This window comes from Dendrobates tinctorius, unplaced genomic scaffold, assembly GCF_039654945.1.
Source record: "Dendrobates tinctorius isolate UK_male_01 unplaced genomic scaffold, ASM3965494v1 ptg000166l, whole genome shotgun sequence".
Lineage (NCBI taxonomy): Eukaryota > Metazoa > Chordata > Amphibia > Anura > Dendrobatidae > Dendrobates > Dendrobates tinctorius.
The window spans coordinates 629,690-656,209 of record NW_027361833.1 but is presented as its reverse complement, the minus strand read 5'-3'; the positions used below and the strand labels follow the sequence as shown (position 1 = coordinate 656,209).

Sequence of the window (26,520 nt, the reverse complement as noted above, 5' to 3'; positions counted from 1 at the left end):
AAAGAAAGCAGACGCATGGAGAATCTTACAGCCTGTATTAATAATCATCTTGATTTGTTTAATCGCATCTGGGCTCCATGGGATGGTTTCGTAACTACAGTAAGCTAACCAATTGATGTTACGTGCCTTCTTTCTTTTGTGTATTTTCCCCCTTCCTGTCCCCCACCTGCTGTAAGATGATGTATTAGATGTTTGACCTAATTTTAGTAGGCGCAGCAGTACTGTGCTACTGGAAGAAACACCTAAAATGTTTTGCATTGTTTGCATAATTTTTCTACAACTATAATTGCGTTTATAATGTTATTTGTACAAGAAAAAGGAAAATCTTTAAAAAAAATAAACAGTTTAAAAAAAAAAAAAGCAAGTCAACTGCAACTACTCAAAGCACTGTAATAATTTAAGAATACCTTTAAGGCTGGTTTCACATTTGCGTATCGGGGCTTTCTGGAGGGCTGGATACTTCCTTCGTTAAGCCCGCCTACTTCTGCATGCGTCCTGCGTACCTATCTTTAACATTGGGTACGCAAGAAATGCGGATGTATGCGGACGCATGCGTCGTTTTGACGTGCAGCCCAACGCAACATATTGCATTTTTGTGCGGACGGCGGGCACGTCAAAACGACGCATGCGGAAGCATCTGCATACATCCACATGTCCTGCGTATCCAATGTTCAAGATAGGTATGCAGGACGCATGCAGAAGTATGCGGAAGTAGGTGCAGCTTAACGGAGGAAGTACGCAGTCCTCCGCAAAGCCCCGGTATGCAAATGTTAACTTAGCCTAACTATAGGTACAATATAATAAAAAGTGATCAATCTACTTAACTTAGCTTGGAACTTGTCAGCCAAGAAAATAAAAGGACGAAAAACTGAAAATATAATGTTCCATAGTAAATGAACAATCACTAGCAAAATACAGCTCCATTTCCCATGAATGTGTGTACACTGTATGCCTGGCAGGTTTTATTAAAAAAAGCAGTAAGACCGTCTCAATTTTTTTTTTGTCATAATAAAAAAAATAATAATTTTCAGCTAATTTAGCCTGACATTTTGCTATAATGCATTCACATCTATGCATTTACTCCTTGGTGAGTCACATAAAATGAAAACAACAATAGTATATAATGTTTTTAGTTTTGTTTTACATGTGGGCCCCATCAATAGCATATATAATATAATATATTCTCATGGGAGGATTAAAATAACATTTTGTGAAAATTTTGTTTGCCAGTAAAAAAGCCAAACTGGTTTGCCTAGCTCTGCAGAACCATTACTGAAGCATCAAGCTTCAATGTATTTGGAGTCATGTGCAGCTGAATGTCAACATGCCAAGGAAGGCGCTTGTTATGCATGTCATGTCGGCAAAAATATAATTTATTATTTTGTTCTAAAATTCATGAGCTACAATATATAGAAAAGCAACATTTTGGCTGCAGAAACTCTAATATTAAACTATATTATATTGCACTTGTTAGTCTATCCATCTATCTTTATTTTTGCGTTTACACAGTAGCTCACCCCATAGCGCGGCACAAAGAATTTCAGAATTAAATCTCTTCTTGTATTTGCGAATCTCAGGCGTATCACTCTGTGGCCTTGTGTTTGTGGGATTAACATTAACAACTGATCCTTTCCTTGTGGGATCCTGTCTCATAGCATCTGGCCTCAGCGCTTCACTGGAAAATCCCACTAAAATAAAATTAGTATTTTTAAGGTTAGCTTCCAGTGTGCGCATGTATGTACCTGAAAGATATAAGCAATCACATGTTCAATGACAAAACCTGATCATTTCATTTCTTATTACACTGCACACAGCAAGCAGGGTGGAGAGGCAGATGGCACTACAAGGTGTGGGGGAAACACAGGGCCCTAGGTATATGTACACTGTCAACACACACAATCCAGAAGGTTTACATAAGGGAGCGCGGAGATTTAGTTAACAGGGTTGGGTATATAATCTGTGACTACAGCTGTAAGACACGGATAGATATGACCCACAAATTTAGCATGCTGGACATCCCCAATCTGAATATCTGGGTTTAAACAAAAAAAAAAAAGAAGAAAAGAGAAACTAAGCTCGGCATGCAGTGAAGTATCAAACCTTTATTGAAAAGGTGGCCAGCAACGCACAGGATGTAGAAATGAAGGTTAGATTCAGTTTTATCATACCATGGTCAACAACACCACAAATAAAATACATATTGGGTCATAGAACAATGACCTTCCAAAAGTGAACAAAAGGAAAACAGCAGATATGTAGAATAAATGCTTTTTCGGTGATTGATGATTCACAGTGTCTCCCCCTGTACTGCTGGTATATGTTGAGGTGACAGAGAGCAGTGGTCAAGCTACACTAGTGGAATACAGACCTATGTAAATGTGGGAAAATCATGAGCACCGGAAAGCTGTTAGAAGCAAGGAAGCAGTTAGCGTGGAGCACAAGAAACATACACTCTTGTTTACACATGCCCAAGCTTACAAAATGAGAGCAAAGCAAATCTAATCATTGATACAGGGAATGGTCTTCTTAAGGAAGCAAAGTTACTACAGGCTTCCTAAGTCAGAAGGAAGAATGATTTAAGAACACTCTTATTTGTCTTTAGTATGTTAACTTGTTCAATTTATTCCTCCTTTGTGTAAAATGAAGCCCTGGGGAAGCGCTAGCATCCCCTTTCCTACTACTATGAGGGTACCTACCCACTGATGTAACAGTTGTTCCACTGGACGGAGAAATCTGGAGTAAACGAGGATCAATAAAAGGTGTAAAGGAGGAAGAAGACTTGTGTTTCTGAAGAGTGTTACTTGCGGACTGGGTCTGCAAGGAAAAATATATGAAAAGTCAGAAAAAGGAATCCAACAAGAAAAAGAAAAAAAAAAAGAAGTCATACTGAACACCCTTCAGATTCCAGACATGGGAGCAGAGGGCGGCACATTGGCTACACCAAATTAGGAGTAGAACGGAAAATTACATTATGAAATATGTACGCATCTTTCATACATTTGTAGTGTCCATCTACATAATCTCTCAAAGAAAATAAAAATATTGTAAGTGAAAAAATTATCATAGCAAAAAGGAAAAAATTGTTACAATTAAAAAGGATAATTCACCAACTAGTTTCGGAAGAGTCAACTTTATGCAGACTACTGAGCCAATAGAGGAAAAACATCCTATCCCCTCACATAAAAAACACAAATACCATTTTTCAGACTTATTCTACATAAGGAAACAGAACTTCCATGTTTCTACGGTAACTATTTTGATTGATAAAGCTTGCATATACAGGACAAGCAAACGGGTTTTATAGAAAGTGCATAATGCAAGTGGAAAGCTAAAAGAAACGACAAGCAAATTGGGGAAATAAATATTGCTAAAATTCAACAAATATCGGCACACTGCTACCGGCCAGCCACACTTGCATGAATGTAGGCACAATGTGCCTGAAGAATAGGAATGTGTGCAGTCTGACCCAGGGAGAGGTCATGTCAAAACTACTCCTGTCTATTGTTACACAATATTTAAAAAAGTGGAATCTACACTGAACACCCTTTACAAAATGACCATGTAAAAACGAATGTGTCTGCAGAAAATTACCTATCGTTAAAATTGTATTTTTGTGTTAAATGGATTTTAATTTACATTTTGATATTTTAAGTTTTCATATAACAATCTATATAAATATAAGAAGAACAATAATTCTCACCATGGCCACTGAATCTAAGCTTTGATTTATACTGTATTATTCAGGAAATCCCTGTGACATAATTAGCAGCAATAGACTGACTCAGACCCTAGCTTTTGTACTGAAGCATCTAATGAGCGTGTGCAAAAGTCACTCTGAAAGGAGCAGTGGAGAAATCACCTACTGAGATTGGTGGATCCTGTGTACAGAGGTGTTAGGTGTCATTGCTATCCGGTCTGTAATCCCAGTAGCCATTGTGCATATTGCAAGATTTCTAATTCTTCCTTAATACAAATTGTAATATGAAACAAAAACACATTGCACTCCTCAATTTAAAAAATAAATTTACCAAAATAGAAAGTGAACATTTTCTGATGTCACATTGGGGAATTTTTAACCAGACTTTTGCTTGCCCATCTAAGAGCAGCATAATGCAGAGGCATATACCTAGATTCCAGCAATGTATCACTTAAGGGGTTGCATGATGCATTTTGAATAAAATGACTATTTTATCTGCTGTAGATCTACCGGTTCTTTGAATGGTGAGCTCTGTATAACCCCACCCACATCACTGATTGTCAGCTTTCTGAGTATGCTGTGCATAGGCAGAAAGCAAAAGCTACCAACCAGTGGATGGGTTATACAGAGCTCAGCTTATGAATGAGGAGGATTACATGCACGCTGGTTTACTAGTCCTCTAGTGATAATCTCCTGCTGATAAAACCGTGATGTTGTAAAACTGCAGCAAACAGCACAGTAAGTGATATCCCTGGAATTAGTGTCTATACTCCTACTTTATGCTGCCCTCTGTTTAGATGGCAAAAACCTAATAACAGGTTCCATTTAAAATGGTTTGTTACTTATTTTTAATTTGACAGATCGGAAAAGTAAGATTAGTGTGTGGGGGGGGGGGGGGGGTCTGGGAGCCATAACATTCATGGCAGACTTATATTCATGGATAAACTACAGCATGGCTTTGTCATCACAGAATGACTTGTCAAACCAAGCACAGAAGCTCCGTGCACCTTTGGCGTTGCCAAATTTCAGTGCACCTTCCCACCTACTTGTTTTTCCCTCTACGTATCTTCCTTCTTTGATTGAAAGTTCTAGCTGCAATAAGTCTGTGTGAAGGGGCACTTAAATGCTCAACCGCAGCTCAACCACAGCAAGGGTGCACCAACACCTGCACTTGGTTTGAACAGTCATTCTGTGGTGACAGAGTCCCTTTAAGTTTTAGCCAGAAATTCCCATCCTTACTACCTAAAGTGGAGACCCCAAAAAACCTTCACTCCTCGGTACTCCAACACTCATTACTAAACTAGAAAAAAAAAATTGTAGGTGTGTCCTAATATTCTGCGCAAGAGTCATGTTTGGTCTGCGAGCGCCTACGCTTGACATCTATTTGATGCTTCATAAGTTTGTTATATGCTGTACTTGGGTCTGGGATGCCAGTGACCAGGTTGGGGTACCAGTAGCAGAGGCAATCTAATATATAAGAATTCCTGACTACTGAATACACAATTATAGCCTCTGCCACCTACACCAATCCACACCCTCTCCCATCCATAAACAGGCATGCTTACCTTAATGGGTAAAGAGGAAAAAGCATCATGGAATTGTTGGGCTGTCTCTACACACATTATTCGATTATTCGGGTGGGCCAGATTTGCATTTTATGTGCAGTGGTGACTTACCAACAAAAATGGAGTAGCAAAATATTGCTTATGGATATCTCACAGGGTGCCTATTATTCCTAATCACCATTTACTTAGATAAACCTCTTTACACGATCTCTGAGAAGTTCTTAATATCCACTTGGGGTAAAAAGCTAATTTAAGGACTGGTGCGAGATTCATGTAGTCTTAAAAGGGAAATGAAAACCCTTAAAGAAAAAGTTGCATCTGAAGTATGAGTACATGCAATATGTGGGTGTATATTTTACTCCCAGTCAATATTCTGTTACTATTACTATATTAGCACTATTTCCAATTACTATAACACTACAACTATATTTCTAAGCACATATTTGTTGTCAGATTTTAGGGCCTCTGTACTTTTTTGCATTCCAGTCCCTAGTAAAAAAAACAAGGACAGATATGACGATTCATGACTGTTTAATCTTCTCGGATAATTTTTTTTCTTCTTTAATCGTCCAGCATAGACTACTCAAAGATTTACTAGCCCCAACAAAAAACTTTTGATTTCTTAAATTTTAGAACACTAGTTGTTGGATTACTTTAAATACACGTCTTCAAGCCACCATTTACTGAATCAGTTCTAAAAAAAATAATTGTAAATAACTCAAAAGGGCATTCTCAAGTCTGGAAGGCATTTCCTAGCCACAGGATAGGGAATAACGTCATGATCACTGGGAATCTGATTGTTGGCACCTCCTCCGGTCCCAAAAACTGTGTGAATGAAGTGGATGTTGCCCCATTTCTCGCGATCAGTGGGGATCACAGCAGTTGAAACCCAGAGATCAGGAAGTTATCCATCCTACCCCATGGATAGGGGATGACTTCCAAACTTGAGAATACCTCTTTAAAATAGCACTCAGTTTTTGTTTTGAACTGCAATCTGTCATTAGTCCCCCTTTATAGAGATTCCAGTATAATTCAGCAACCTTTACCCATCAGAAAATTTAAGGTACACTTCTTGACAATTAAGTCACATGATCACATGGTGACCTCCTGAGAATTACTTGGCTTTATGTTCTCCTCGGGTGTCAGCATATCAGGAACCAGAACTTCCTGTATGATGAAACTGCATGGAATGTCGTACACTTTCGCCATGTTGCTGAGAATTTGATGAAGATTATTACACAGCTAGTGTCACACAGTTATAATATAGAAGATCACAGCTCACCCTCCTGACCGTAAACTGATCTACAAACCCATTAAGGAACGTATACAGGAGAGGAAAACCTCTGTTAGCACAGCAGACAGATGGTACTGGCTCTAAATTCTGTAATGCTGTGCTGATGCATCATGGGATTCATAGCAGAGCATCAAGGAGAAAGAATCAGAGTGAAATATGAAATTCAAATGGTGTCCAAAGTGCATGGGAGTAAGTGCACAATGTATAAGAAGTGCAGAGTGGGATCAGGCAATCACGTGGGGAGTGCAGGGATACAAAAATAAAACTCGGAGTGCTTCTTTAATCTACTTAGTGAAATTTCAAATTACTTCTGTTCTGCACACTCCATCCCAAAGACAAACATTCCCCAATAGTGTAAAAAAAAAGTAGCTATGAAGGACACACAAATAAATATGATAGTTGAACACACAGGAAAAATCAAGTATATAAGAGGAAAACAAGTTGATGACAGAGCATGGATAACATGTTTTCCTGCTGTCATTTCCCATGATCCTTTAGTGTAGCAATGTATATTTATTGAACAATAAGACATGCAGATGATGGTGCAACCCGTGAATAGAATGGTGATGTTAAGTTGTGTATGGACGAATAATCTAGGGTGGCATTATTCAGAAGCTCATGACCAGATTTTGTGTTCCCATCCACTGTGGGATTCATGCCTCCTGATCAAAGCAGCAAGCTAGTGTCAGACATACCTCATTAGCAGTTAACTTGTCCTGGGGTGTCTGTGGGGACATGGTGGGTGTCGGTTGACTTGAGGTTGGGGAAGAGGTGGTGGAGGAGGAATGGCTTTGCTGTAACAGATCTGGCAAGAGGTGAATGCGCCCGGCAAAGCCATTGCTCTCAAGTTGATTGGCACGCTTTTTGTCAACTGTACTCTGTAGAAAAAACAGGCACACTTGTCTTGTTCAAGTGCTGCTTAAGTACATACTATCCCTGGAAAATTCTACACGTAGGACTACAATAACCGATTGTGGGGGAGGCAGTTATAGATGCCAAGTAACTTCATGTCTTGAGGCCAGTCAGTATGAAGGGGTTTTGATTTTTTTTTTACCAAATGCCATATCCTTAATGCATTGTATATTTGGCAAGGATGGTCTCAATTTTAAGATAAATTTCTATGAATGCAATTGTCAAAGTGGCCTTTCAGACCATAAAAAATAAAAACATCTACAAAAGCTACCCTTGAGCAAACTGCTGACCGCCAAGTATGAAGTCATCCAATTTATAAACTTTGTATTTTCTGAAGCAAAAGCTTAATAATATTGTGTCACACATTTTATGCACCAATTAAAAGGTTAGTGTTTTAGATAAATCACTCCAGTTGTGGGGATTACCCCATTGTTTACTTTAAACATTAATGGGGGGGGGGGAAAATCACAGAGGGTCTTATCTGTGCCTATGGTCGTAAAAAGGGTCTGCACAGTCTTCTGGTTCAGAAAACCACTGGTTTATTAGATTAGTAGAGTGTCTGTGGCAGAGCATGCAGAAAGCAGCAAATTAATGGGACTTCATCTATGGATTGCACATGCAAAGAAACAAAAAAATAATCTGCCATAAGGTATGGGTGCTGAGAACACAAATGAGATGCAAGAAAATGAACAGCATGAATGGATGAGTTGGTTATGTTCTAGCTACTGGTTCTGTCATACCTGTCGGACGATTAAAGTTCCTTCTTTGGAAGGAGTCATGGCAGGTTCACTCTCAACATCATCATGGACAATCATCGTTTTAACAGACTCCGTTTCTCCATTACTTAAATTTAATGAGGACCTATGCATTGAAAAAGAAAAAACAAACAAAAAAAAAACAAATGTGTATAAAAAGTTCTTAACTATTTTGTCAAGAGAGGTCAAAAGCAGTATCAGGGATTGCAAGTCGTACATAGCTCTGGCATCCTCAGGGCCGGAGGTTGATTCATCTGCTCCTTCTTGTTCCATGTCATCATCCTCCTCATCTGTGGTACCAGATTCTTCACTGGATGAAGAATAGTCTGTTACTTTATGGAGAGGCCGCACATCTTCCACAGCACGAAGTTCTTTTGCCAAAGCAGTGAGATCCTATTTTAGAAGAAGAGGGACACAAAAAAACTGAATGATAACCATAGCTTTCAATCAAAATTGTGTTTAAAAGAACCTACAGCAAAAATATAAGCTACACAAAAAGGCTCCTAATATGAACAAGAGCTGAAAAAAAAATGTATTGAAAATTTGTCTATTACACCAAAACTCATGGAAAAAAAAAAAAAAAAAAGCTTTCCATTGTTTCGGTTTTCATTTTTTGAATATGTGCTGCAGCTAACAGTATATGCCCGTGTATAAGCAGAGTTTTACAGCATATTTTTCTGTGCTGAAAACGCCCTCCTCGGCTTATACGCGAGTCATTGTCAGAGAAGCCGGCGGGGGAGGGCGAGCAGCGGAGCTGCGAGTCACAGGAGGCAGTAGCCGGCAGCTGCAACTGTACCCAATGCTAAAGAAAAATGAATATTCACTGCACTTGCAATGAATATTCCTTTCTCTTATAGCGTGCACAGTTACAGCCGCAGCTGCCGGCTTCCAACAGCTGTGAAGGAAAAAAAAAAAACCTACTTTCCTTCCCTGCACATCCTCAGAGCATCTTGTTGTGGTGCCAGCAGCTCCTGCGGCTGGCCGATCACGTGTCCCCGCTGAGTGGAGAGAGATGAATATTCATTAAATGAGCAGGGACATGTGATCGCTTGGCCGCAGGAGCTGCTGGAAGCCAGAACAAGATGCTGCGAGGGTGCATAGGGAAGGTAAATAGGCTTTTTTTATGCTTTTCTCATGGGGGCCGTGCACACAAGGATAGGGATGAGGAGCCATGCAAACCAGGATAGGTATGAGGAGCCATAAAGACAAGGACGGGGATAAGGAGCCATGCAGACAAGAACAGGGATGAGGGGTCCGTGCATACCAGGATGGGGATGCGGGGACAATGCATACCCAGCTTATACTCGAGTTAATTTGTTTTCCCAGTTTTTCGTGGCAAAATTAGGTGCCTCGGCTTATACTCGGGTTGACTTATACACGAGTACATACGGGATTTTAGTTTGGAAAGCCCTTTCTCAACCCCCCTAGTTATGTCACGTCACAACCACTTTGATGTGAGATGCGGCTGCTATTACCCCACTGTGATATCTTGGTAGGAAAAACGTGTTTAATTGAAAAGGGCTCTGTGAGAAGATCAGACTTCTAATAATGTTTTCAGAAGGATTTTTGTCAGGCCTGGCAATTAACAGATACAAAATATCAATTAGATTGCACTTACCACTTCTCCCTGAATTAGCCCATTCAGATTAGAACGCAATAAAAAAATAAACCAAAAAAAGACAAAAAACGTGAGACAAAATATTAGTGGCAACAAACATATTTAAGCGAAAGTAGTAAGCGAGCATTAACATGTGTTTCATTAAAGAAGTATCCTGGCTTAGGAATATATCATTAAGTTTATAACAGTATGCCATAAGTATTGATCAGTGAGGTTCCCAAAGGTGGGACCCACACCTATATAATAACACATGTTCATAGATTGGTGAATTCACCATATGCTTTTATATAAAAAAGGCCATGAACAAACACCACCTCTCTATTATAGTCTAAGAGAGTTATCTAAAGTAAAGGAGGGGGGGAATTTATGATGAGATATTGCTGGGATTGTTATAACAGAGTTTATAGTAATCCCAAATTCAGACTTGCAGAGTTGCTCTTTGGGACTTACAGAATAAAATATAACAATGGGAAGGGTATATTCACAAGTGGCGATTTTGAAGAGGTTTTTTGGGGGGGGGGAGTTTTTTCAGCTAGAAAAGACGCTGCATTTTGATTTCAGAAATCTCATGCACATGCAGCCTGAATTTGAGCACTGCAGCGTTTGTGAAAATCTGGATGTCAATTCTTCCATTTTTTTTTTTTTTTTATAAATAAAAATTTTTTTATTGAAAACTTTAAAACTTAGGACAGTTACAGACAAAAAAATGTAATAAACCTCACCTCCCAACTCCTCCCCCCAACACAGTATAATAAGTCATATTCAAGTGCAAAAGAACCACCACAGTTCACTAATGTAGAAAATATCATACTTGGTTGGTTACCGTTAACTTGTTTTATAGCAGAGATTAAATACAGATGAATACGAGTATGTTGGAAAAAGTGTCGCCAAGAATGTAATGCATCTGGAAATGAAATACTGCATAGATCTAGTGTACAAAAATGACCCCCACGGTATCTCTACAGCTCTCTGGATGCCAGCCCTGATCAGTCAATCCATGGGGCGCAGAGATTTTCAAATTTCATGATAACATTCTTTTTTAAATAAATGCCTTTTTCTAAACTCAATAACCAATTGATATTATTTATAAACTCTGGAATTGGAGGGACCTGATCCATAATTAAGCTACTAATTTCCTAGCCATGAACAAAATACGGGACACAGCTTTCTTACCATTATTCATCAGTAGTCAAGTACTCAACATACATCAGTATAAATACAAAAAGAGTAGGGACTAGGAATTGAATAAATCTGATTTATCATTTTCAACACCCCTTTCCAGAAAGGTTCCAGATTAGGACAGGACCACATCATGTGTAGCAAGATTGCCGGATTTATTTTAAATCCAATGCAAAAGTAGGTTTTGGCCGCAGACCTAATGTCAAACAGGAATTGAGGGGTTTAATATACTTGATGTAATACAGATTGTTAGGTTTTCCAACATTTTTACAGCGAGGGCAAAAAATGCAGCACAGTTTTGTTTTATGTGCAGCATTTTTACTGCTGAGAAAGAAGGCTTTGGCTGCAGAAAAAAATGCTTCAAAAACGCCATATGTGAACATAACCTAAATTGTGCCTTCGCTAATGTCCAGCAATTTTAAGGAAAAGGAGTCGGGACCGAGGACTAGAATAAAGTCAAATGGATGAAGCCATACATATTTGCATCTGATAATTTTTTTCTTCCTTTTTCCTTTACAGACGTAATTTGCCTATGTCATATAGGGTTATACAATTTTTGTACTATAAAATCATAAAAAAAAAACTTTTTTTTTTTTTATTAAAGTCTATGGGATTTGAAGAGCTGAGAACTGCATCCCCTTTTTCCTACATATTTCAACAGACACGGTTAGGCACAAACAAACGGAAAGCAAAAAAAACACAGACTATGGATGACACTAAGAAAATGTAAGCTTGTGTTCTTACAGTGGGTTTGGTAGGCCTTCCAGTTTCTTTCTTCTCATCTGGTTTTTTGGCTGTATTTTCAGGACGCTGAGATGGTGACCCTTCTGATTTGGATGATGCTAACAAGGGAGAAAACATCTAAACGAGTTAAACAAAGATCGATCGGGGTGGACTTTGGACCCATCTGAAAAAGACATCTGCAGCAAGTAAACATGGAAGTGTTTGGCAATGCATGGGACTTCTGCAATTGAAGAGCAGAAGGCTACATCTGACAAATGTTTTTTACTTTCATTAAACCAGAACAATGTTGTAGTATGCCACCTAGCCAAGCCATAAGCTTACTCACATCTCACGCGAAAACGCTCTCCAGAACCACTCTGAGATCCTGGATGAGAACCTGCTTGGGAACCAGAATTACTGGATCCAGAAGAGCTGCCACTGCCGGGTCTGGGTACAAGTTTTTCTACCCTCTCCCAAAGCAATCTGGGCTCAATATTGCTGTAAAAAAAAAAAAAACAAGAACCTACTTAACAAAAAAGTATTTTAATTCTTCCAATTTAATTAAATTAGTTTAACATCTAATACCAGTCAAAAGTTTGGACACACTTGTTCAAGCAATGGTTTTCTATTTTCTTATTTGAATATGCACAATGTAGGATTCAGACAAAAGGAAGCAAAACCACGACGGGACACACATGGAAACAAGGAGTAAGGAAACACGTGTTAAACAAAACAGTGTCTGTAAAACCAAAATCTACTTTAGTACATTCGGGCTGTGTACCTGTATGTCTAGCTTTCAAAAGATATGTGTAAGAAATGGTAAGTCCAGGTCTTTTTCTGCCCCCATCTATTTTGAGACCGTCTGGCACATAGCGATATGAGCTACTACAGTTAGGGACCATCCTGACTGGGTACACTATATTGCGATGAGATTGCTTTTATGATCAAAAAATGTTAAGTAGTTTTTACATACATTAAGACTGCTTAATTACTTATTATAGGATATCTATATTGTTTTTATGTCAGCTTTACACCCTCTCGGCATTCTCACAAGCAGCTTCTTTGTTTAATCACAGGGAATGTATTCCAACAGTTTTAAAGTAGCTCCCAAAGGAGCTGAGCACTTAATGACTGCTTTGCATTCACTCTGAGGTCCAACTCATCCCCTACAATCTCAAGGTCAAGTGATCGTTCAGGATTTTTTTTTTCAAACATGCATCTTTACTACTCCTTGTTTCTATGTGTGTATTTTTGTGGGGGTTGTTGCCTTCAGTCTGAATCTACAATGTGCATATTCCATAAGGAAATACATTGCATGAGTAGGAGTATGTAAATCAAAACATTTTCATTCATTGTGTGCCAACATCAGGAGTCTGCTAGGCTCAATTTTAATACCTTGTGGAATTCCTCTGTCCAGTTTGGCTGTTTGGTTGTACACTACCCTGGAGAGGAGAATCTCTTCGTGACAACACCGGAGATCTTGATGTTGTCCTTACAGGCACCTATATAATGAACAGAAATAGAAAATAAATACAAATGGAGTCAACTCCAGTCAAACCACCAGTCCTCACAGATAGTTCTTTTCTCTAAAAAGGTTTCTTATTTTGAGCAATGAAGCTTCAATTCAAGCTGCACATAATGAAAACTGGGGTTGACTTATTAATATATGAGAAGTCAAACAATACAAGGAGGTTACATGGATACGAGCTGTAAAACCGAATAGTGTGTAGTGAAGCTGTATTAAAGGAAGCACACAGACATATATCTATGTATGTATAATGAATATAAATAGATAGGATTCACGTAAACAATCCTGGCATGTAGAAATAAATTATAAGGCTAGTTTCACACTAGCGTTTATGAGCGCAGCGACGGCCTGCGCACGGCCGCCGCTAAGCCCCGCCCCCTTCCGCGCCCCCGCCGGTAGCTCCGCCCACCGGCGCATGACGCTGCGTCCCCTATCTTTATCACAGGGGGCGCAGGCCGTGCGCAGTATGCGTTTGGCGGCGCATGCGCCTTTTTGACGGTGCGCCGACGCAACCAAACTGCAGCAGGTTGCGTTTGGCGCAGGTCGGCGCACCGTCAAAAGGACGCATGCGCCGCCAAACGCATACTGCGCACGGCCTGCGCCCCCTGTGATAAAGATAGGGGACGCAGGGCGCATGCAGCGTCATGCGCCGGCGGGCGGAGCTACCGGCGGGGGCGGGGTTTAGCGGCGGCCGTGCGCAGGCCGTCGCTGCGCTCATAAACGCTAGTGTGAAACTAGCCTAAGGCTGGTCAACAATGTTTACAAAAAAAATAATGGCCCATTTTTTAGAAAATACCACCTCTGGTCATGCTTTAGGTTGTCAGTAGAGCAACTGCAGCTAAACTAAATGCTACTTATTAAAAATACCAACTAACCCAATGTACTGTACTGTGATAATTAATCAGGACATAAGCCAGGGCAAAATGTTGCCCTGTGAATAAAGGTTACATAGTCATTGTCAGCAAATTCAATCTAATATAACACGCACCATTCTGTGGCACAACATGACCCTAAACACGAGTGCTCATCTTACTAATTACTACATCTTACCCTTGGTGGCACCTCTTCACTGTCTGATCTAGCCCAAACCCTTTGGTTGGGTTCAGGTATGTCAGATTTAGGGTCAGAAGTTAGAACTTCATTGCGTGGGGGTGGGTGTGAGTCCTGAGAACGAAGATGGTGAGGTGCAAATTTGGGAGAAGGGTCACTGAAGGAATGGGATCGCGAGACAGGGGAAACATTGCTCTTGAGGGATGCCAGATGAGACCATTGTACCTTACAAGAAAACAAGACATAAAACATTTACGAAGTGCACTGGCATCACTGACTTTTTTAATTCCAATGAAAAAGAATTTAAAAAGCCAGACAAGGACAAAAACAAGACAAAGGCAAGCTTACTGACATAGCTGTAGGGAAAATAATGGATGAATGGTGGACTTGCAATATGACAAATTACTGTTAATGTGTTACTGAGCATAAGTTTCCTGCACAATTTGCCATGAAAAGGAAAAAGCACACCAAGGACAAAAGAAAATGGGAATACTTATACTTGAATGCCATATTCACTAAAGGAGATGGACACCTTTAGGGACATTTCTTATCTAAATGCATGCATTTCTGGCTTATACAACCTTTAGGAATCAGACTATATACACAGACTTTAAAATGAGGACGATTATAAACCCAAAATTAAAAAAATAACCCCAAAAGGTGACTATAGTGCATGGAGGCACGTGGTTTATGCCTCAGAGCATCTCTGTAAGGGGCAATATTCTCCTTTAAAAGCAATGCCGTAACATATCACGTGTCACAACAGGTTACGCTTACATTTGCATAAAAATTTCATTCTCTCAATGAACAAATGCACTCGAAGAATCAACAGAGACACGTTGAATACTGCCATAATCAGCCCCACAGCGGCTAGATATCCCTCTTACAATTAGTAAAGCTCCTGTATCCTCCCCTGGGAGCTATGGAGGCTACATACAGTAAGAGGTATGACCATACCAGGCTGTACATTTTCATACTGCCAGCAACTCAAAACTTGGAAGTAAAACTTTTCATCCCGCTCACAGGTTTTATAGGTGTTGTATCTTAACACCTGCTTAAAAGCACCAATCCAGGGGCTTTTTTTTTTTTCTTTTGTTTTCAGCGCTGGAGTAGCGCTTTAAATGTAAGCACCAGGTCATATACTCACCCTCTGGCATCTTCACCATTTTTTGGCTCTCAATGCAGAGTCATGAAAATGAGGCTCTCAAAGACTTGCTGGAGTGGTGCTTTAACCGATGCAGCACCCCATAGAAAATAAAACAAGCAATGTATACTCCTTCCTTCTGCAGCGGCACAGATGCTAATGAACATTGCCACTGCAAGACGCAAGTATATTTGTTTTTACATTTTCCATGATGCATTGATCTGATTAAGGAAGGCTAATCCAGTGTTGAGCAACCCCTTTTAGAGGATGTTATTTTGCCATTATTTTTTCCTAGCTACTCCACAGTATTTTTTTTAAACTCACCATGCAGTTCCAGAGATATGGGCCTATTTGGTGCTAATTTGTATGGACTTTACCAAATGAGTATTGGTCACAGGGCATTATATGCATGACAAAGCCTGGAAAAAGCGAGATGCAAAATGCACGTCATGGTTGGAAAAGTAATGTGTTTGTTTTTGCAGTCTCAGCTTGGTCGGTAATCTGTCCTGGCTTTATATAGCAATTATACATGCACATGCACTTTGTTTGATTATTATTGCATCGCCATCTGCTGGTCATAATCGGAATTATTCCTCTTTTCTAACTGCATCTTTTCTGCAGTGACCACCACTCTTGATGTTTTCAACAGTTTTTAATCATGCCAAATTCTATTTTTGTACTAATATACATCAATAAAAATTATAACTTAAACGTGATCAAACAAAAGAGTTTATAAATGTTTTATGTGCAGCTCTATTTTTTTCAGGTTTACCTGGTTTTGGCTTTACAACAGAAAACTATTTTTTTTTAGCGTATTGTGGGCTATTTGATGATATAAGTGATAATTATGCAGAGCAGCCTAAAACAGATGCTCCCAGATCTATCTATCATCAATCAGGGGCCACAGCAATGACCAACAGAAAGCCACTGCAGTCACTGACTTATAAATATTGAAAGTCTATTTTTCCAATTACGATACCTGAGGCTCCACTGGCCTATGCATGGCAGGCTGAGCAGGCTCAGAATTCCCATTGGAAAATGACTCGGATCTTGAAGGCACTGATGGCTCCAACACTCTCCCTGTTTGTTTTGACTGTGCTTCAGGAGAGCCTTGGTTCGTTTTCCTAAGGCGCTCTTCTGCCTGTACCAGAAATAAGACATGCACACACATTAAAAAAAAAAATTGCTTTCCAAAAAAGACAAACGTACTAGGAAACGCAATTTAAAGGAAGGCAACAACAAGAAAAAACAATTCTTTAAACCTTCACGGATATAAAGAGAGGACACATATTTTAGGCTACAGATTTGTAGACATATTCAAGGGTTGTACCTCTCGCACACGCTCTGCCTGATCATAGTGGGGTTTAGGTTCCGGTGTATGATAACTTTGCTTGCTTCTTTCTTGCTGTTGCACTTGGGGTTGCTGAGGTTGTGGCTGCTGCGGTGGTTGTTGTGGCTGAGGTTGCTGCCTGTGATCATGTTGCAAAGACATAAGATACGCTTGTTCTTGCTGCAGTTGGCGTTGTAGTCTTTCTGCCTGCCGATGTTCTTCCATTTCACGCCACCTGTATTCCTAAAATCAAGAGTAAAAGTTTATGAAATATTGCATGAAAGCATACAACATAATAACCAATACGAGTATATCTGCACCAGAAGTTATATAAATTACTTTTGAATACAGTGTGCCCACCAAACAAGGTTACAAGGAGTCTGGTGCCAGGAAGTGTAGCAGAAGGGCCAAAACTATTGACAGACAAGCTTTAAGGAATTCTCACTTCACTACAAACTAACACAAACAGTCTTTGATACATTCAAGAACTTTCACGTTAACAGAGCCAAGCCACATATAATCAGGGTGTTGGCTGTGGCAATCATGTGAGTACCAGCCGTTATGGAGAGAAAAGGCAAGCGACCGTTTTTTTTAAACAAAAAATGTTGGGGGACATGAATTTTTGGCACTTGCTAATATCAGTATTACAGGTTCTCCTCTTGCACTAGTTAAATACTGCCCAGCTCTCATGTTCTCAATATGGCTGCTAATGGAGGAGCATGTCACCAGTCCTGTTCACCAGCATCCCCCAAATGAAAAACACTGCACGTGGAAAAGCTGCTCTTAATTGGAAGAGGCTGATGGACAACTTTGGTCACATTGCTCCTCCATCAGACGCTATTTTGAAAGAGAAAGTTGTGCAGTCTATTGGACCTGCAGCACTAAAGTTCAGGAGCACTTTAATTGTATCATTTATATAATAGTAATTGCCACAGAATAATGTCCTAATAATGGCCTTTTTTTATCCGCCTCTTCTTCCAAGAGCATATCAGGGATTGTTTTTTGCGGGCCGAGTTCTGTTTTTGAATGACATCATTCATTCTAACACAGTGTACTGAAAAATGGGAAGAAATTGAAAGCTCAACAAAATTGTGAAAAACACGAAATTCTAAAATTCTTTGGGAATGGTTTTTATGGCACAGTGTGGTAAAAATGACCTGGCAATAGGATTCTTCACATGAGTACAAATATGGTGATACCAAATTTATCCAAAGTTTTTACGGATACCATTTTGGGACACATATGATTTATTGATCGCTTCTCACAGTTCTGTTTGTGGAATCACAGTGACCCAAAAAATGTAATTTTGGCACTTTCTCCTTTGGAGACTTAAACCTGCAATAGACTAATCACTTGTACTAAACACAGCAATACCACAGTATTGTTGCATAGAGTCATGGTCTCCTTTGACACCCAGCCACAGGCTGGGTTTTAAGGGAGATCAGTAGTGACAGGCGGAGGTCTACAACAGATCTGGATGTTGTAGCAATTCATCAGCACCCGTGATTTTATCATAGGTGCTCCAAAGGGAGCAAACAATGAGGCACCCCCATGCTGGCGACTTTGACAACAGCATTTAACAGGTTAACAGTTGTGGGCAAAGCTCTGTTCCATCTACGAAAGTTAGAGGCAGGTCCTTGCTGTAACATACAGACATAACCTGCTGGGAAAGGTTAAAGCTCATACCATTAAATGGAATATGTCAGTAGAATCTACCCTTCTATCCCTTTGTACGGGCATGAAAGTCACAGGAAGTTGGATAAAATGATATCTTGATATCTGTGATATGATGTATTATTACAGCGAAATCCATGATTTTCTTATATGCTAATGAGCCGTTAAGATCTATGGGCAGGACAAAGATCTCTGCAAGAATCTACATCTAGAGCTTATTTTAAATGAAAGTGGGTATAACCAGGGATATGTAATGACTCACACTTTGCTCCTATCTCACTCCACTCTGCAGGGAGATCAGAACACAGTGCAGCAGAAGTGAATTTTGCCTCATTGTAAACATGTGCACCTACAGTTGCTCTATCAAAGCAGTGCCTGATTATAGGCACCATACTGCAGCAATGCTGAAGTTTGTTATACATTTGCAGGTGTCCTCGCTCAGTGCTTCCTTTCCATCTCACATGCAGCCAATGTGGGGAAAGGGCAGTACAGCAGAGCCAACAGCAATATAGAGGGACAGCAGCAAATGTGATTGTAATAAGACTTCTGCTGTACGGTCTTAGCTCTGTTGTACTGAGTTAGCTCTGAAAATTGAATAAAGTGATGTCACAACATTGCAGTGTGATCAATTACCTGTATGCCCATGGAAGAGTTGATCCTACTGACAGATTACCTTTATGATAAAGTAGCCAACCTCTTTAACTTTTGAAAATCTCAGCTTTATTAGAATGGAAAGTTACAGTGCCTTGTGAAAGTATTCGGCCCCCTGGAACTTTTCAACCTTTTCCCACATATCATGCATCAAACAAAGATACCAAATGTAAATTTTTGGTGAAGAATCAACAACAAGTGGGACACAATTGTGAAGTTGAACGAAATTTATTGGTTATTTTAAAAATTTTCGAGGAATTTCAAAAACTGAAAAGTGGGGCGTGCAATATTATTCGTCCCCTTTACTTTCAGTGCAGCAAACTCACTCCAGAAGTTCATTGTGGATCTCTAAATGATCCAATGTTGTCCTAAGTGACTAATGATGATAAATATAATCCACCTGTGTGTAATCAAGTCTCCGTATAAATGCACCTGCTCTGTGATAGTCTCAGGGTTCTGTTTGAAGCACAGCGAGCATCACGAAGACCAAGGAACACAACAGGCAGGTCTGTGATACTGTTGTGGAGAAGTTTAAAGCCGGATTTGGATACAAAATGATTTCCAAAACTTTAAACATCCAAAGGAGCACTGTGCAAGCGATCATATTGAAATGGAAGGAGTATCATACCACTGCAAAACTACCGAGACCCAGTAGTCCCTCTAAACTTTCATCTCAAACAAGGAGAAGACTGATCAGAGATGCAGCCAAGAGGACCATGATCACTCTGGATGAACTGCAGAGACCTACAGCTGAGGTGGGACAGTGTGTCCATAGGACAACAATCAGTCGTGCACTGCACAAATCTGGCCTTTAGGGAAGAGTGTCAAGAAGAAAGCCTTTTCTCAAAGATATCCATAAAAAGTGTCATTTAAAGTTTGCAACAACCCACCTGAGAGACACCCCAAACATGTGGAAGAAGGTGCTCTGGTCGGAAACCAAAATCGAACTTTTTGGCAACAATGCCAAACGATATGTTTGGCGTAAAGGTAACACAGCTCATCCCCCTAAACACACCATCCCCACTGTCAAACATGGTGGTGGCAGCATCATGATTTGGGCCTGCTTTTCTTCAGCAGGGACAGGGAAGATGGTTAAAATTAAATGGGAAGATGGATGGAGCTAAATACAGGACCATTCTTGAAGAAAACCTGTTGTAGTCTGCAAAAGACCTGAGACTGATCCCAAACAAAGTAAAATCTACAATGGAATGGTTCACAAATAAACGTATCCAGGAGTTAGAATGGCCAAGTCAAAGTCCAGACCTGAATCCAGTCGAGAATCTGTGGAAAGAGCTGAAAACTGCTGTTCACAAACGATCTCCATCAAACCTCACTAAGCTTGAGCTGTTTGCCAAGGAAGAACGGGCAAGAATTTCAGTCTCTCGATGAACAAAACTGATAGAGACACACCCCAAGCGACTTGCAGCTGTAATCGCAGCAAAAGGTAACGCAACAAATTATTACGTTAAAGGGGCCGAATAATATTGCACGCCCCACTTTTCAGTTTTTGAATTTCCACAAAAATTTAAAATAACCAAAAAATTTTGTTCAACTTCACAATTGTGTCCCACTTATTGTTGATTCTTCACCAAAAATTTACATTTGGTATTTTTATGTTTGAAACATGGTATGTGGGAAAAGGTTGAAAAGTTCCAGAGGGCCGAATACTTTCGCAAGGCACAGTATATAAACTATATTGCATCATCAATGACTTCTCACTGTATCAGTGTGAATACGCAAAGGGTTTACTTTGTGGCATCTAGCTGATTATTTCCTATCCAGGCAATTTAACCCTTATAGGGAAAAACTGTTCCCACCCTAGCAAAATGATTGCACTTACATATTTTAAGGTGGCACTTTCTACTTTTGTGCTTGTGGTAGTGGGTTATGATGACACACTACACTTGCCTGAATGGAATTTATTTGGGGTTTCCATGTGTTTCTTTACACACACTAAGAGTATTGCCTCCTAATAGAACTTTACAACTTCTGAACAGAGACCTCATGTAGCTGTGCCTGTCAATCTAGGTTGCAGACACTTCCCACACCAGCTAATTGTTTGTACAGCTTGTGCAGCTGCCTAGACAAAGCTGACCCCCACAACCTGCTACAACTACGGCATCAGATCACCAGTAAACTCTCACCAGTAACATGGCCTGCTCTTGAAGCAGCTGCTGTTGAAGGATCTCCAAGTGCCTCTGCTCCTCCTCCAGCTGTCGTCTGATATACTCCTGTCACACAAACATTTTGGAGGGTTCAGGTTGTTAACCTGAGCAGTGTGTAAAACGCACATGTACTGATGGCATTGCCACATGCCAACGAGTATAATTTAAGAGACACGCGGCACATGTAAAAACAAGTTAGAATGAAAATATTCATACTGAAAACAATGGAGACTTTGGGGTATATTGCGAGATGAGAAAATACTAATTCTTTGGTGGCCATTTAATTAACTGTAACTTAATAATTGCAAGACTTGAACATAATATCCACTTTGTTATATTTATACATTACATTCCTTTAATCCAGCATTCAACACCAAACTGCCCAATATCTAGGAACATCGTATTATAACACGTAACAGCAACATACTACCATTCTTTATGTTCGCATTTTATTAGCCGGTTTCTTTTGCAAAGAAGTTGGAAGTTCTACACATATTTCTACGGTAGTTTGACAACAGACAGTCTTCATGGAGATTTATACCGTGTGGGATCAGATCATATGTCAACTAATAAATCTCACTGATGCTAGATCACAGTAACTGACTGTACAATACCAATAAGAGAACACTTTTTTTCTGCGCAGATTTGTTACAAAACCTGACGGGTTTTCAGCAGTGAGAGTCCTGAAGTCTCATACACACGTTGCTTATTTGTGACTTGTAGATGTAAATCTGCAGCATGTCAATTCCTCTAACACTTTTGCTGCAGACTTCACCCATACTAATGAGTCGGGAAAAATCTGCACCAAAAACACGTAAAAAAGCTAAATTTTCCCTTCCAAGAGATGCAAAAATGGTGCATACCCTTAATGTCTTACAGCTCCATCAACTTAAGGCTACTTTCAGACTTGCGTTAGGAGGTGCAGCACAGGGCCACCGCTAAGCTCCGCCCCCAGCCGCGCCTCCTCCGGTCAGTTCCTCCTATGGGCGCATGTCGCTGCATGTGATTAGCGTACCCTATATTTAGCGTTGGGTACACTGGCCGTGCGCTGGTATGATTTTGCCAGCGCGTGCGCCCTTTTGGCACTGCACCGACGTGCGCCAAATGCACCGTATTGCATTTTTGTGCGCTTGGTGCAGCATCAAAGGCTGCACGCGCCGGCAAAATCATACCAGCGCATGGCCAGCATACCCAACGCTAAATCCAAATATAGGGTACGCTGATCGCATGCAGCGTCATGCGCCCATAGGAGGAGCTGACCGCAGGAGGCGCGGCCGAGGGCGGAGCTTAGTGGCGGCACTGCGCCTCCTAACGCAAGTCTGAAAGTAGCCTCAGTTCACAGTCTCCATTTACATTGTCTGAAGCCGTGACTTCCAACCTGACACGTGGGAGGAGGCAACAACAAAAAATGAGATACAGAGCAAGCAATCATTACATGTCCAGCCAGTGTGCTACTCTGCAGATGGCAGTTCTAATGCATATACTATTATTTAGTTTATGATACTTTGTACATACAGGGGATGTGGCTCACTGATTTTGGGCTGTGCATTAAATACACTTGTACTTTTATTAAATTTTACTCATTTATATAGCGTCATTAATTCCACAGCGCTTTACAGACATTATTGACACTGTCCCCATTGGGGCTCACAATCTAGAATCCCTATCCGTATGTCTTTGGAGTATGGGAGGAAACCGGAGAACCCGTAGGAAACCCACGCAAACACAGGCAGATGTTGTCTTTGGTGGGATTTGATCCCAGGACCCAAGTGCTGCAAGGCTGCAGTTCTAATCACTGAGCCACCGTGCTGCCGTTCTGTTTTTCTAAACCTGTCATCTAGAATTACTCCCTCATAGGTTTTCTCCTAAGCTAATGTTGTCTTCCTGACATACAATAGACCTTAATGGTCTATTTATACACTTGATCATATAATAGTTTGTCTGTGCTCTTTATATACTTTGCTGCTAAAAACACTCATGCACTTAAGTGACAGTCTTTACTAACAGGCACTGCAGTGTACACTAGTGGGCTCTATAATTAAGTATGCAAATACACATGATCCACCAATGCTAAAAGCTATGCACCAAGCACTTTATTTTTTGAATATCAGCTAAAAGTCACTTCTTTGTCTTATGCAAAAGCACTTATACAGCACTATGTATATTAATATTTGGTTAAATAATTTCTGGGCAGTGCCCAAAAAAAAAAAAATGCTTTAGGCGGTGCATTATGTGAAAACAGGGCTCACACTGTCAAGAACTATGGCTGCCTATGTGCACTGAGAGATCTATTGTAGATCACGCAGTGTGCATTGTTTGCTGTGGTCTGCCTGTCTACACAGACATTTAGACGACCACCAATCAGTAAAAGTTTACCGATCAGCGGTTGTGTTGTGTTGCCGGGCAGTCCATGCAAACAGATGCCAAGACTGTACTGATCATGTTTTAGAAACATTTTACACAGGCAGAGTTCCCACCCAAATCAATCATCTAAAAAAAAAAAAACGAGTCAATCATTTAAGGGCCATTTTACAGGAGCAAGTGTAGATTATATGAGTACTAATCATGTGTGATCAGATCGAGGGGAAATGTGCAGCCAAAAATCAATATGTTAAGGCCTGCATAAACATTGGGATCAGCCTATGAACAAGTGCTTGCTTGTATTTTAATTTTAGCCAATTGCTTTTTTATGGTTCATGTGTGCAACTATTATAAGAGGGGGATAGAGGAGAAAGAAAATATGGATGCCTCCTTAGAGACATAATATGAAAAATAAATGCAGTGTATTACCCAAGTTATCCAAATGTGTTATAGGACAGAAAAGAAGGTTGATGGATTTTTGCTTGCTGCCCATTTGTCTTAAAGCGAACATGTTTAGTTCTCTTTTAAAATAAAGTGTTGGGAGGATAGACCCAATATTTGTGAAGGGAAACTTTTTGTGTGTAAACTTACCAGTTTACCACCATGTCCAGTTCATAAAGTGTCTCTTTTTCCTTGAAAGGACAGCTAAATATGAAGACCAAAGCTTAGAAAAGGCAGCACATGACAAAGAGCTGCCAATATTAATCCTAGACATGGTGGTTTTCAGAGATTCTCAATACTGGATATGTTTGAGCTGAAATGATGATCTTGTGCTTGAGGAAATGTTATTATACCGTGATCCAACTTATCACGGCCAATAGCCTCCCCCTAACCAGAACTGGCTGATAACAGGAAAGAACATATTACATTTAACAGTAAAGCAAATGTAAAGATAAACTTTGTTTACGGTTTCATTGTATCATCTTAAAATATTTTATATTCTTCTTTACTCATTAAGGTGTACCTGTTCTCTCTCCACCCGTCTTTTCTCTTCTTCGGCTCTTCTACGTTCCTCCTCTTCTTTACGTCTTCGTTCCAGCTCTTCCATTCTTTTTTTCTCTTCCTGCTCTCTTCTTCTTTGCTCTCTTTCTTGCTGCCGCCGGGCTTCACGCTCTCTTCTCTGTTGCTACTCAGAAGAGTTTAAAAGAAAAACAGTTAAACAAGTGGCCAGACATCAGTTAGCATATACGGTAAATTCACATCAGGGCATAATCCGCTGCGTAGAAGGAACCAGCTGCACACCATAGTACGTTTATGACTATATTTACTTCAATGTGAGACTACATTTTTAAAACCAAGAAATTCAGAGAAATCATACCGCTATATTAATGTCTCTATGCCAACTGAAACAAGTCCGAGGCAATTTGTCAAGTATTTGATCAGAAACTCTAGCCATTTCGCCTCAATATCCCATAAAGTGAATCATTATCAGACTACCTTGCAAGCACAGAGCTCTGACTGTACAACTGTGCAAAGTATGTATGAAGCTCTGTTCTCATCTATACTTCCACTTCTGATTCAGTACAGGGACAGAACAAAAATAATAGCAGTGCCAGCACATGACCAACATCAGTGGCATCCGATCAATTACACTGACTGAATAGGAGTCAACAGTGTGATGCAGCAGCAAAAAAGGCAAATGCAATTCTAGGATGTATTAACAGAATCATACAGTCTAGATCACGTGAAGTCATTATTGCCCTCTACTCCTCTTTGGTCAGACCTCATTTGGAATACTGTGTCCAGTTTTGGGCGCCACATTTTAAAAAAAGACATCAACAAACTGGAGCAAGTTCAGAAAAGAGCGACAAGAATGGTGACCGGTCTGCAATCCCTGTCTTAGGCCTCTTTCACACTTCCGTTTTTTACAATCAGTCACAATCCGCCAGGTTTTGAAAAAAAACGGATCCTCAATTTTTTTTTGAGGATCCGTTTTTTTCCCATTGACTTGCATTAATGGCGGATTGTGACGGATTGCTGTCCGTTGCATCCGTTTTTTGTGAGGATCCGCCAAAAGTTGCTGTCCGTCACCATCCTCAAAAATTTCAAAACGGAGCTTGTAACGTTTTTCTCCTCTGGCGGATCCTGCAAACACTGATTTAACCCGAATTTCTTTCTGGGTGCCGGACAAAACAAATTCACTCTCTCTCTCTCTCTCTCTCTCTCTCTCTGGCCAACGATTCCTTTAAATTTCTTCATTTTCAGGATCCGTCTGAAAACGGATCCTGTGCCATCCGTTCACATCAGTTTAGAACGGATCCGCTTGTCCGCCTTTTTGGCGGATTATAACTGATGCAAAAAAACTGAAGTGTGAAAGAGGCCTTATGAGGAAAGGTTGCAGGATTTGGGAATGTTTATCTTACAAAAGAGAAGACTGAGAGGAGACTTAATAACGGTCTACAAATATCTCAAGGGCTGTCACATTGTAGAAGGATCATCTTTATTCTCATTTGCACAAGGAAAGACTAGAAGCAATGGAATGACACTGAATGGGAGGAGACACAGATTAGATATTAGAAAAAACTTTTTGACAGTTAGGGTGATCAATGAGTGGAAAAGGCTGCCACAAGATGTGGTGAGTTCGACTTCCATGGAAGGCTTCAAACAGAGGCTGGACAGACATCTGTCTGGGATGATTTAGCGAATTCTGCTTTGAGCAGGGGGTTGGACCAGATTGCCCAGGAGGTCCCTTCCAACTCTATGATTCAATGATTCTGTGATTCTATGACTACAATGGGATCTGTTGGGCTTTAGATAGGACGTCTGCCATTTTCTCAGGACAGATCAGTACAGCATGCTGCTTAGTTTTGTCTGGCAAATGTGATGGAATCTGGAGCCTCCCAAGTGGGTTTGTACCTTATCTAGGCATTCCTG

General features: G+C 40.2%; 1 protein-coding gene across 4 annotated transcripts in view; it reads right to left on the bottom strand.

Annotated features, from left to right (window-relative positions):
* MAP4K4 (mitogen-activated protein kinase kinase kinase kinase 4) overlaps positions 1-26,520 on the bottom strand; it is a 255,310-nt gene that overhangs the window by 47,365 nt on the left and 181,425 nt on the right. Inside the window, exons 13-26 of one of the 4 annotated variants that reach the window (XM_073550642.1) lie at positions 24,611-24,772; positions 21,265-21,351; positions 16,796-17,038; positions 16,445-16,606; positions 14,322-14,546; positions 13,139-13,245; positions 12,090-12,241; positions 11,765-11,862; positions 9,842-9,850; positions 8,441-8,616; positions 8,209-8,329; positions 7,252-7,434; positions 2,697-2,814; positions 1,518-1,688 (exon numbers count right to left, since the gene is read on the bottom strand). In XM_073550642.1, coding sequence (XP_073406743.1) covers positions 1,518-1,688; positions 2,697-2,814; positions 7,252-7,434; positions 8,209-8,329; positions 8,441-8,616; positions 9,842-9,850; positions 11,765-11,862; positions 12,090-12,241; positions 13,139-13,245; positions 14,322-14,546; positions 16,445-16,606; positions 16,796-17,038; positions 21,265-21,351; positions 24,611-24,772 — 2,014 coding nt within the window. The remainder of the gene's footprint in view (positions 1-1,517; positions 1,689-2,696; positions 2,815-7,251; positions 7,435-8,208; positions 8,330-8,440; positions 8,617-9,841; positions 9,851-11,764; positions 11,863-12,089; positions 12,242-13,138; positions 13,246-14,321; positions 14,547-16,444; positions 16,607-16,795; positions 17,039-21,264; positions 21,352-24,610; positions 24,773-26,520) is intronic. The other 3 variants (XM_073550644.1, XM_073550643.1, XM_073550645.1) reach the window with 3 other exon arrangements.